Below are 13,086 nucleotides of genomic sequence, written 5' to 3'. Positions count from 1 at the left end.
CGCCTGACTCCAGAGGGCTCCATCTTGCTAATTGTTTCTGTCTTTCAGCCAATCTCCTTACTAATCACTGCAGTGCGCTTTATGCCTATCCTCCATCTCTCTTCAGCATCCACAGCTGTCTCCAGAACAGATGGAAAATTCCTGGAGGGCAGGGGCTATGCCTTTCACTTAGTCAGAGATACCTGAAGGGGAACTCCAGGAGTCACCTCCAGCTCAGAGGCAGATCTTCCCCATTAGACAGGAGTCTCCCTTAGCTCAGTACAATGCCTCCCCCATCAGACAGGCCAGGTCCTCCCCCAGCTCAGGGACTACGTCTCTCCCATTAGACAATGACCTCCCCCAGCATAGAGACCAGATATCCTCCATCAGACAAAGCAGGTTCTCCTGACATCCAGAGACTATCTATCTTCCATTAGATAGGGACTTCCCCCAAACCAGACTCTATGTCTCCCCCATCAGACAGGGGCCTACCCTAGGTCAGGGACATTGTCTTCCCCAAGAGTCTAGGGGTCCTCCAGATGAAGAACCATGGCTCTACCTCTCTCTGCCTCCCCATACCCCGGTGGTCAAGGCCAGGCCCCAGGGTCATACTGGTTCCTCTGGAGCTCAGCAGAAGCCCAGAAGCCAGGTAGGCTGACAGGTCACAGGGCCTGTGGCCAGCCCTGCCTCAGTCTTCCTCAGGGCCATGTACAAGCTGAAACCACTAGAGATAATCTGGCCCAGAACACCTGCTCCAGGATCTAATTCAGGAACTGGCCCCAGCTTCCCTCTGGGCAGGAGCCAAAACCAAAACCAAACCCGGTTGCCATCGAGTCAATTCTGACTCATAGCAGCCTTATAGATCAGAGCAGAACTGCCCCCGTAGGCTTCCAAGGCTATAATCTTTATGGAAGCAGACTGCCACAACTTTCTCCTGCTGTGGAGCTGCTGGTGGATTTGAACCACTGACCTTTCCATTAGTAGCCAAGCACTTAACTATTGTACCAACAAGCAGTGATTAATAAGCTCTTCTATGGTACAATGTGCCAGCACCTTCCACCATCTGGGGGGGGACCTGAGGTCAGGAAGTCCAAGCCCCTGTTTCTAGACCTATCCCCATGGAGTCTAGGCCCTTCCGTTCCCTGGAAAGCTGGAGAACTGACTTGGTTACTGGTACCCCAACACTAAGTCTTAGGAATCTTTGCCCAAGAATTGGGCCTAATCCCTTCCTCTTGAGAAAGTCCTTAGGGAGGGGTTGAGCAAACTCTGAGGTTATCACTCTTCTAAACCACAGGCAGTTCAATTACTGTCCTGGGACATTGTTAGAATAACAACAGTAGGGTAGGAGAGGTAATTGAACTAATAAATAATTGTACCTTATACAAGTACAGTTTTTTATAGTATACAAAGGGCTTTCCATTCATCATCCTATTGGAGTCTCACAACAGTCCTTGAGAAAGACAGAGCAAGAATTAGTGACCCAATCACTACCCAATGCCATCAGTACTATTTGAATCTCACAATGACCATTATTGTCATTGCCACTATCTTTCAGATGAGGAAATTCAGGTTAGGGAAGGAAAGTAACTTCTACAAGATTTACATTGGTCAGTCAGTGTTAGGGGCAAGATTCAAATCCAGGTCTTCTGACTTGCTGTCCAGTGTTCTACAAGAGCCTACACACAGCAGGCACTCAATGTTCACGGGACTGAGATCTTTAGAAAAGATAGCCTGATCACAGCAAAAACCCTGGTTACTGATTCATTCAGTTCATAGTTTCAAGATCAGAGGTGCATGGACCTTAGATCACTGAGTCCACGCCTCACTGTACAGATGGGGAAATCAAAACCTAAAAAGTAGCAATGACTCAGGACAAAAACTCAGGTCTTTGGGCTTTTTAGCCCAGAGCTCCCTCCACCCATGCCATAGCCTGGGAATTTGGCAAATATTAACTGAAGGGCTCCTATTTGCAGGCTCAGTGGAGAGTAGGACAAAAAGAGAGGTCACAGATGAGCCAGCCCAGGCCTTGACCTCTAGGAGCTCATTGCAGACAAGCACACAGCACAGATCCGAGCTGAAACAGAGCCCCTGAGGGTTCTGAGGGTTCTGAGGACCCAGAGATGGGAGAGAAGCAGCCTTTCGGCTGGAAAGCCAGGAATGCTGGAAGGAAGGAGTGGTACATGAGCATGACCTAGAGGGGCAGGGAAGATTCCAGATGGAAGGAATTGTATGAGCAAAGACTTGTAAGAAATGTACACGTCCTGTAGATGTGGAGGATGAATCAAGAAAGGCAGGAAGGGGCTGGATCCTGTCAGGCATCAAATGCTGCTCTAGTTCTGCCTGGCCTAGAGCTCACTTACCTTTGATGAACTGGAACACCGTCAGGTCTGGTGCAACCTGGGATAGGCCATATTGCTTCTCTGGGTACTCTCCAGGGCTTTGCTCAGAAGAGGAGTCCTCACCCTGGAGAGACACATAACCAAGGGCAGTCAGATGGATGCCAGAGATGGCTATGGGCTAGGGCAGGGGACTCTGGGAGGGGAGAGGTTGGGGCTTTTGTTTCCTGTCAGGAACAATGGGGACCAGCAGTGTGCCATTTGTTCTTGGCACTATAGGCACTTGAGAAGTGTTTTTTGAAAGAATTAATGAAATTCCAATGGCTAACTTTGGTCCCTGCTGTCACCAGTGTCCACACAGCCAATTGTCAGCGCCATCATTAACATCATAATGATCACCAATATCACCATGAAAACTACCACCATAACCACTAACATCATTAGCACAATTCCCATCACTTTAAATATCTCCCCCATTAACATCACCAACATCATCATCAATACCACCATCAGTATAATTTGAACATCACAATGGCCGATGTCATCATTACCGTTATCATCGTCTCTGTCCTGGGTACCACCACCAGCCCTACACCAACACCATCGTTATCATCGTTGCCTGAACCTCCAGAATCACTAACGCCATAGATTATCGGCATCATGAACATCACTATCTCTAACAGCATCATTATCCCTATTATTGTCTCTGTCAACATCGGGTGTCACCAATCTCATCTCTATCACCACCAGTGTCATAAAAAATACCATCATCAACTCACCAATTCCATTACCATCACCACCACTGTCACCAACAATGTCTCTATCACCGATATCATTATCAATGTCACTGTTACCATTACTATCAATGTCACCTATTCCATTACTACCATCACCATCAGGGTCACTATCATCATCATCACCAGCATCTTTACCACTGTCACTGTCTCCATCACCGCTACTACCACCATCAACATCACCAACATGGTTATCACCACACCTCTATCTTCAGTTATTACATCACCTTTGGTTGTTGTCACCTTGAGAGTCACCATGCATGAGCAGGAGAATCTAGTGATAGAAGTTGACATGAAGTGGGGTGGTTTGAGCCTTCAGGTTCATTCTGTTCTATCCTGTCTGCTATGACAGGAGGGGAACTGGATTGGGGGAGGCAAGAGACAACAACCCCCTTTCTTCCCCATGCTTGAGTAAGGACACACTCAGAGGAAGTGTTCAGCTCTGGGACCCACACTGTGAAGAAGCCATACACAAAGTGGAGGGCATTCCCACACCTGGCTGAGGATGTCCTAAGTGCAACTCCTGGAGGAGAGGTCTTTTTTCTAGGCAAGAGAAGTCTTGGGTGAGGACAGGGGGGAGGACGCAATTAGAGTCTTCTGATTGTCAGAAAGGAGGAAAGAAATGATAAATAATGGTTAATGCTAACTAAGCACGTACTACATGCTAGGCACTGTTGAAAGAATTTCAATTAATTAACTCATTGAAACCTCACAAGAACCTTCTGAAGTAGGTGCCGTTAGGATCCCTATTTTTCAGATGATAAAACTGAGATGCAAAGACTTGAAGTAACTTTCCGCAGGTCACACAACTAGTAAGTGGTCCAGATAAGATGTGAACCCAGATAGCTTGACTTCAGCATCTGTGTACAAGGGAGGGAGAGAACCCAGTGCTCAGAACCTGCATTGTCTCTAGCACAAAAACATGTTGAGGCAGGTACTACATGCACTTTTTTTGCATGAGAAAACTATGTTTTGGGGAAGTTGCTACTTGCACTGGGTCATTTGTATTAAGTGGGGTCTGGTTTTACTCCATTTTTCTATGTAAGTCCAGATCAGAATTAGGAGCAAAAAAGTTCCAGGGAGAAAGCCTTAAGCCCTATGTAAAAGGCAATTTGGAAAAGGCTACCCTACTGGGAAGAAGTGGATTCCCCATAACTAAGAGTGTGCAGGATCCCTGATGGAGCAGTGGTTAAGAACTTGGCTGCTAACTGAAAGGTTGGCGGTTTGAACCCACCAACCATTGCAGGGGGGAAATAATGTGGCAGCTTGCTTTCTTAAAGATTACAGCCTTGGAAACCCTATGGGACAGTTCTGCTCTTTCCTGTAGGGTCACTCTGGGTTGGAATTGACCCCACAGAAATATGAGCACTATGGACAATACGCGCTTGTAAGCAGAGAATAGCTCCCCTCTGGCCAGCCGTGCTGTGTGGCATGGGGGAGGGCAGGTAAGGCTGGAGAGCCCATTTGGGATTCTCTGGGAAGTCCCTACGGGCCTCACCCTCTGGTCTGATACCTTAGTGAGACAAATGCTGGAGTTTCCCACAATTCAGGATCTCCATGCCTGCCCCTGCCCCAGGGGTGTTCTGGGGATGGGTTCCAAGCTCTCTCCAACTGATTCTCTCCCTCCCTCAAGTCTGGCTTTATGCAAAAAGATAATTCATTTAAATATTTATATGCCTGTGTTTGTTCCTTTAGGGGGTTTTCCCTTTCTCCTGTCTTCTTTCATTCCAGCACATAGCAAGCTCTGGGTTTTCCAGCCTCAGGGAGGTTCATGGCAGTTAGATAGCAGTAATCAGCTGCAAGGTGTTCCTTCTGGGCTTTTGTTTCCGAAGCCAGAGCCCATTGAATTATGGTGTTGGCGAAGAATATTGAATATACCATGGACTGCCAAAAGAATGAACAAATTTGTTTTGGAAGAAGCACAACCAAAATGCTCCTTAGACGCAAGGATGGAGAGACTTTGTCTCACGTACTTTGGGCATGTTATCAGCCAGCAAAAGAGAGGAAGACCCTCAATGAGATGAATTGACACAGTGGCTGCAGCCATGGGCTCAAGCCTAATGACGATTGTGAGAATGGTCAATGACGGGGCAGTGTTTTGTTCTGTTATACATAGGGTCACTATGAGTCAGAATGGACTCGACGGAACCTAACAACAACAATTTTATACCCACTTAAGTTTTTTTTTTAGGTCTGGGTCAAACCTTGTTCAATAGCTTTTTCCCCTGTTGGACCTTGGGCTCTGCAAAAACAAGGATTGTGCTTATCTTGTTCTCTGCTGAAATCATGGCGCCTAACACAGGGCCTGACACATAGTGGGTAGCTGGTAAATACCTATTAAAAGAATGAGTGCCAGAGATGGCTCCAAGGGCAGTGGGTGCAGCCAAGGCCAGGAGCTTGGAAGAAAAATGAGAACCTCAAGAGGAGGTGCTATTGTGCTAATGGTTCAGAGATTGGTAAAGGCTCTATACTGGGCACCCTGGGGGTCTAGCAGAACTAAGCTTCTAGCACGTAACAGGTCACCGGTATGGGCTGGTGGCTATACAAGAGTGATCCTGCTCCTACCTCACTGGTACTTGCAAAGGAACTGTACACTACACTGCTTTACACATAAGGGAACGAACTTCAAGGTTAGTTTTCTTGTTTAACATCATATAACTAGAAAATGGCAAAACTAAGATTTGAGCTCAAGCCTGCCTGAGTGGAAAACTCCTGCTTTATCCACCAAGCACTGTGACCCCAAAGCCCCTGGTGGCAGAGTTAGAAGGCACCTTCGTTGTGTGATTTGAAGACCAGGCTCACCTGTTGGTCTGGGTGCCTGAAATCTCACCAACTTAAGGCTCATGGCTTTGGGTGGAGCGTCCTGGGTCTATTATTCATTTTTACCGTAGTGCTGCACTGGTAGCTACATGTGACTATTAAGCACGTAAAAATGTGGCTAGTCTGAACCGAGATGAGCTGTAAATGTAAAATACACTTCACGTTTCAAAGACTTCTTTTGGTAAGAAATGATGTAAAATATTTCATTATTAACTTTTTATATTAATTATATATTGACATGATAATATTTGGGATATATGGATTAATTTAAACAAAATACATTGTTAATTTAGTTTTACTTTTTAATGTGGCTACTAGAAAAGTTAGAAGTCCCTGGGTACAAACATTTAAGTGCTCGACTACTAGCCAAAAGATTAACAGTTCAAAATCACCCAGAGATGCCTTGGAAGACAGGCCTGGCGATCTGCTTCTGAAAGGTCACAGCCTTTGAAACCTCATGGAGCAGAGTCACCATGAGTCAGAACTGACTGCATGGCAACTAACGACAACAAGAAAATTTAGAATGACCTGTGTGGCTCATGTTATATTGCTATTGGACGGCGCTGCCTTAAAGATATTGGTGGCTGTCCTTGCTCCTTTCTCAGTTCTAGTCAAGCTATGGGGAGGGTGGTGTGGGAGGGACATGACAGCTTGGTAGGAGGGCCCTGGATGCCTGAAAGAGAGGGGTGCTGCCCCAGGAGAGGAATAGGAGGGGCTGGAGAGAGACATAACTTTTCTTGTCAGGGAGAGAAGGCATGTCCTTAGAGACAGAATTTTGTGAGTTCCTTCCCTGGGGTTCCTTGTCTCCATGTTAACAGTGAAGACAACCATCCCAATGTCATCTGCTCCCACACGTACAGCCCCTAAATGGTCTGCACTGCACTTTCACATCCACTATGGCATTTAATTCCCACAACCATCTGGTGCAGGGATTATTAGCGCACCTCTTTTACAGAAGAGGAAACTGAGGCCAGAAAGGGGAAGTGTCACCAGGGACTTATGCAGAGCAGATTTTTGAACCTCTAGACCTCCCCCACCCAGTCCCATCTCACCCCTGTCTCAGGTTGTGAAAAAAGCATGGGGTTTGGAGACAGGAAGGGAGGGACCTCCAAGGGCCAGGGTGATCAGGGAAGGAGGACTTCCAGGGAGACTCAAGGGTTGAAGGATTTGGATAGACAGGAAGGGAGAGGCTATTAGAACTAGTGTGGTGGTGGGGAGGAGCCTGCCACGGGGAGGCAGTGGGGACTCAACGGGCTACAGAGAAGAGCCTTACCAGGGTAGGAGCAGGGGGCAAGAGATAGGCTAGAGCCAGATGTAGGAGGTTTTGTTGGTCAGGCTAAAGGATTTGGGCTTAATCCTGTGGATGTTGAGAGCACTGACTGTCCCTAGTTCCTGCTCCCCCCTGTGCTTGCCACACGTTTCTGCCTCTTTCCTTTCATCTGTTTTGGGAACTCCTGACTAATAGCAGACTCCAGAAACAGGAAACATTGTGCCACTGCTCAGAGCAGGGCTTGGAGCATGACCCATCTGGGCTGTGGTTTGCCCAGGTCAGCAGGCTTGGGTTGAGGGAGCTGGCTAGAGCTTCCTCTCTTGGGGCTCTGTGCTGACTGCTGCAAGCCTGCAGGGTCATGGGATATTGTGTGTTGCCCAGCACGCAGAAGGCCCTGAGGTCTGCTGAGCCACTGGGGATCCAGGAGCCATCCTCAGAGGAAGCTGAGTTCCTAGGAGGCTGTGTCCTAGGGCTGTGTCACCAGAGTTGACTCCAGGCAGGTGTTGTGAAATTCTCTGCCAGCACTCAGTTCCCTCACTTATCGCCACAGGAAGCAGCAGCAGGGATGGGGTTATCTGCTACCTTTTGTATCCCACTATGGGAGAGAGTGTTTTCTAGCACAGTGCCTGGAGATTTGAGCTTCTGTGGGGTACAAGACAGGCCTTCCACCTTTCTTATGATGAGATTCATGCAGCTGGCCATTCCTCTTTTTTCCTTTGGAGGCCAGAAAGCTCAGAACCAAATATGTGGTTCACCTATATCAACAGAATTGACCTTTTGACCTATACATCCATGTTTTTCTGTGGGAACCATTTGCTCTTATTTATTTATTTTTATTTTTCTGTGCCTTATTCTTGATTTATTTATTTAGCACAGCTCAGGAATGGATGGGTCTCTTTGAGTTTGAATCCTGGCTTCTCCGTTTAATAGCCACGTGACCTTGACCAGGTAATTTAATCTCTCTGACCATTTAACTTCTCTGGAAATTTGATTTTCTCAGCTGTAAAATGGGGGTAACAACTGTACTGACATCACCGGTGGGCTATCAGGATTAAACGAGATAATATACACAAAGGGAGCAGAGCAAGCCATAAATGTTAGCCTTATTCCCACTGTTTTACTTCACTGTACGCGATTTTGGTATGCGTTGTCTTAAATCTTTTGTGAAATATGATGGAAGTAGGATATAGAAGGAGCCCTGGTGGCACAGTGGTTAAGAGCTTGGCTGCTAACCAAAAGGTTGGCAGTTCAAATCCACCAGCTGCTCCTTGGAAACCCTGTGGGGCAGTTCTACTCTGGGTCTGACTTCTGGCTCTGCTAAGGACTAATTCTGAGATCTGCACAGTGGCTATGAGTCAGATTCGACTTGATGACAATGGTCTTTTTGTTTTTTTAGGATATAGAAAGGTATTTAAAAAGAATATTAGAAAAAAAAAGTACAGTATTCCATGGGAGAAACCTGGGCTGTCATTCTGTCATGCCCCATCTCTACGCAGGTGTCCCAACCTTCCTTCGCTATCAGAGCTCTCCTTGAGGAAGGGGCTGTGGGATTCGCCCCTCTGTTCCCCTGTGAAAATGCTCACAGAATTCTTAGAGACAGGGAGCCATTTACATGAGACATCATTGAACGTGTCAGAGCTAGCAGATCTTGTCTGATTGACTGCCCACCGTACACATAAGGAGACAGAGGTCAGAGACCTTCTCTCATGGGTAACAAAAAAAAAACTGCATTTACTTCCAGGAGGGTATTTGGGAGGCCCCTGAACCCAGATTCTGGGCTTGTATGCTTGAAGAAGTTTCAGAAACAGCCCGCTGTTCACTTTCTCCTCCTGCCCGTTCCCTTTCCCTGCAGAAGATACCTGCCCCGGGTTTAGAGACCTGGACTTGCCACTTAATCGAGCCCTTCCTCCTGGTCTGTCCACCTCCCCATCAGTGGCCTGGGTGGGCCAGGCCAAGCAGCGTTACTGAAAGCAGCCCAGCCAAGGCTGCCTTAGGGAGAGGGACGAGCAATTCCTCCCACATCAGTATTTATTGCCTGAGAGCTGCTGGAAGCAAATCATCATGTTCTCAGCCTTCAGTTCTTTTTTAGAAAACTCTCACCCCCTTCCTTCCCGACTCCCCAACCCCAGTGTGCTGACAGAACAAATCCAGACAGCTAGACAGGTTCACAGCCAGGGAGCCAGAGTTTTAAGGAATAGCTCTTAAAACCAGAATCTCTGAATCATAGCAGCTTCGACTCAAGGAACCGTGCAATCTCCCAATCTGAGGCTCCTTGCTCCAGGAGTCTCACCTCAGCATCTTATACGACAGAACAGAACAGGGAGGTGATTTGCACAAGGTCACACAGCTGACATGTGACTAAGCCCAGCATGGGCAAGTCTTCCACCCCCAGCTTTGCTTCTTCTACCTCTTCAAAGGTCAAGATCACTCCATTGCCCAACTGGCTAATCTCTGTTCAAATTTAAGATCCAACTTGGAGATTACCAGTAATCAGCAACCCAGACTTTTTCTCTTCCTCTATGATCACCCCACTTCTAAGAACTCTTCCCCAAGTTATAGGAATTCCATCTCATCCAAATTTTGACCAGAGCTAGGCAGAACAAGGAAGGATCATCTGTGGTTCTAAACTCAAGTCTTCTTTCCCTGAAACTGGCCACTCTCCAGGGCCTGCTGCACCCAATCCCAGCATCAGCCCAATCCTTCACTGTCTCTGGAATGGCCCATAGCAGAGCAACACCCAAGTCTGTGCAGTCCACCTTCTGAGTAGCTCCTGGATTCATCCCCACCCCCTGCCTCACTGCCAGTGCAGTGGTTCAGCCACTGGCAGCTCCTGCCTGAACCATTGTAAAGGCTGCCTCGTTGGCAGCCCTGTCCTCAGCCTCTCTCCACGCACTCCCCTTGTCCCTCACAATCCTTCCTCTGCCCAGCACCCAGTGACTGAGTCAAGGGACTCCCCTACTTATCTTCCCTCCAGGACTATCCATTGCTCTTTAACCTGGCAGTCAAGGCCTTTCTTGTTTTGGCCCCTGCTGGCTATTCCAACATCATTTTTCTTTGATCTCCTTCCCCAAGTACACATCCTCTGCCCTAGCCAGAGGACAGGGTGGTAAGATTCGGTAGGGCAGTAGGGGTTTGGCAGTCAGACAGACTTGGACTCAAATCCTGGCTTTTCTAGACAGAACTGATTTAGCCCTTTCTACGTCTCTAAGAAGGAGGCCCTCTCCCACAGGACAGTAAACTTTCAAATGTACCAACCAAGAATTCTCCTTGCTGCAAAATATTCGACAGAATTTTTATAAATTATCCCTTTGAAATTCAAACTACTTGGCAACAGGTAACTTCCTCAGTTTATGACTCTCTGTGACTTCTTAATAATCACCATCCATACTTGGGAAAAGAAAAAAATCTGATCTGAAAATTTTCAAATTGTAATGAAATGTGTATGAATATTAACTGAAACCCTGGTGGCATAGCGGTTAAGTGCTACGGCTGCTAACCAAAGTGTCACAGTTCGAATCTGTCAGGCGCTCCTTGGAAACTCTATGGGGCAGTTCTACTTTATCTGATTCGCTATGAGTCAGAATCGCCTCAATGGCACTGGGTTTTATTAACTGAAAATTAATGAAGTTGACATTAATGACATTATAATTCAATTAAAAAAAAAGTTTTGTCATCTTCTTTTGTATTTTGGAGCCAATTTATTATTTTTCAGGCCTCATGTTTTTGTGGGACCCTGGAAAACTTGGAGGCCCTTGCCCTGGAACCGTCTATCCTGCTCAATGGCTCACATATCTTCCCCTCTCTTACCAGCTCTGTGATCTTAAGCAAATCTTTTCATTTAGCTGAGCCTCAGGGTCCTCTTCTGAGGAGAGGACCATCTGCCCCAAGAGCTGAACAGGGAATTCAATGAGATATCCTGAGAACATCATACCAGATTGTTGTTACTTGTCCGTGAATCTATGCCTTCATTAGATTGAGCTCCCTTTAAGGGTAGACACCACAATGATCTTTGCTTAGCCAGTGTCCAGCCTGGGCCCTGGCCCAGAGAGACACTGGATACATGATTGTCCCCTTCACTAGCCCCAAAAAGGCCAGGTTCACTTCTGCAGCCAATCCTTTGCCCACGCTGTTTCCAAGCCTAGAATGCCCCTCCTCCTTTCTAAGTTTCCACACATCCTTCAAAATGCAGCTCAAATCCTTCCTCTTTAGGCAAGTCTCCTAGACCCTCCTGCCCACCCTTTTCATCCCCCCAGTTCTTAATAACATCCCTACAGCACTTCCAGAATTTGCAAAAAAATTTTAGTGACCAGCAGAGAGGCAGTAAATGCAGTGGTTAGAGTAAAGGACATGGACTTGGATGGCCTTGAGTTCTCATGCCAGCTCTGTCCCTTGCTGGCTCTATGATCTTGGGTAAATTGCTCCCAGTCTCTGGCCCTTAATTTCCTCATTGTAAAAGGGACAGGTAATACTTACCTTGCAGGACTGTTAGGAAGATGCAATGGATCCCAAGCATGGATGAGTTCGGTAAGTCATGAAGTGCAGTGCCCAGAAGGGATAAAAATTATGGTTACAAAGGAGGACAAGTGGGTGAGGGCTGGAGCCCAGGCTGGGGCAGAGGGCATGGTGGGGGAAGCTTACTTTGCGGACACGTGAGGCTATAATTGACAAGATCCTTGTCTGGAAGCGAAGCTCATGCTTCTCCTTGGGCATCTCTCTGGGGAAGAAGAAGTAGGGGATGGCAGCCAGGGCCACTGCACCAGCAGAGATGAGGAAGCCCAGCCACCAGGCACCCACCCATCGGGGGTCCTTTGAGGTCAGGCTGATGCCACCTGGAAGAGAAAACAATGGTGATGTTAGGGTCAGGGTGGGCTGTCACTTCTAGGCCACCACCCTGGGTCTGGCTTCTGAGACATGAGTCAGCCTGGAGCAGCAGAGAGAGGCTTGGGCTGGGAGTCAGGAGACCTGGGCTCTGGCCGTGACTCTGCAAGTTATGGCCTGTGTGAGCTTGGGCAAGCCTCTGACCCTTTCTGGGCCTCAGCTTCAACTGCTAAGGCATTATAGTAGAGTAGGCAAGGTCGTATACTTTAGAAATGAATTGCTAGGTCTGACTTCTGATGCTTGCTGCATAACCTTGGACAAGTTAAAACCAAAAAGCAAACCCGTTGCTGTAGAGTCAATTCTGACTCACAGCGAACCTATAGGACAGAGGAGAACTGCTCCATAGGGTTCCAAGGAGCAGCTGGTGGATTTGTATTGCCAACCTTTTGGTTAGCAGCTGAGCTCTTAACCACTGTGCCACCAGGGCTCTGGGAAAGTTACTTAACCTCTTTTTGTCTCAGTTTCTTTCTTTGAAAATATAGATAATAATAGTACCTACATCATAGGGTTGTTCTGGGAATTATAGGAACTAATATGTGTAAAGCACTTAGAATAGTGCTTTGCTATATAGGTGTTTGTTCTTCTAGTTTTTTATTATCAGTATTACTATTGTTTTTATTACTGTTAAATCAGACTTGCATGATGATTAAAATCACCAGGGGTGCTTGTCATAAATACCTAGTCTTGCCTAAGACCTACTTAGAATTACCAAAGTGTGGGGTGAGAAGTTAGCCAAGGAATCCTTAACAAGTTCCCCAGGTGGTTTTGACCCTTTGCCAGGTTTAGCTAGGACTAGATTATCGTAAATAATTCCAGCCTCCTGGCTGGAATGTACAAATCTCCCATCAAACCTCTTAGACCCCCAAGGCTGAGTTGGGTCATCCTCCTTCAGTCTCCCAGCATCTGGAAAGACTTTATGAAAATACAAATGCATGATAAGACTGCCCCCATGGTGCAGGGTTGATCCCCTGGATGCTTGATCCTGTGCTCCTCCTGGCTCGAGGAGCCA

The 13,086-nt window shown here is 47.1% G+C and overlaps 1 protein-coding gene across 1 annotated transcript in view; it reads right to left on the bottom strand.

The window, feature by feature from the left end:
- The window catches only part of SLCO2B1 (solute carrier organic anion transporter family member 2B1), a 50,998-nt gene that overhangs the window by 14,035 nt on the left and 23,877 nt on the right, over nt 1-13,086 (bottom strand). Inside the window, exons 7-8 of the mRNA XM_064288691.1 lie at nt 11,838-12,028; nt 2,340-2,442 (exon numbers count right to left, since the gene is read on the bottom strand). Of these exons, the coding sequence (XP_064144761.1) occupies nt 2,340-2,442; nt 11,838-12,028 (294 nt within the window). The remainder of the gene's footprint in view (nt 1-2,339; nt 2,443-11,837; nt 12,029-13,086) is intronic.

The sequence above is a fragment of the Loxodonta africana genome, chromosome 7 (genome assembly GCF_030014295.1).
Source record: "Loxodonta africana isolate mLoxAfr1 chromosome 7, mLoxAfr1.hap2, whole genome shotgun sequence".
Classification (NCBI taxonomy): Eukaryota; Metazoa; Chordata; class Mammalia; order Proboscidea; family Elephantidae; genus Loxodonta; species Loxodonta africana.
The sequence above is the reverse complement of the archived record's forward strand: the minus strand, read 5'-3'. Positions and strand labels throughout refer to the sequence as shown.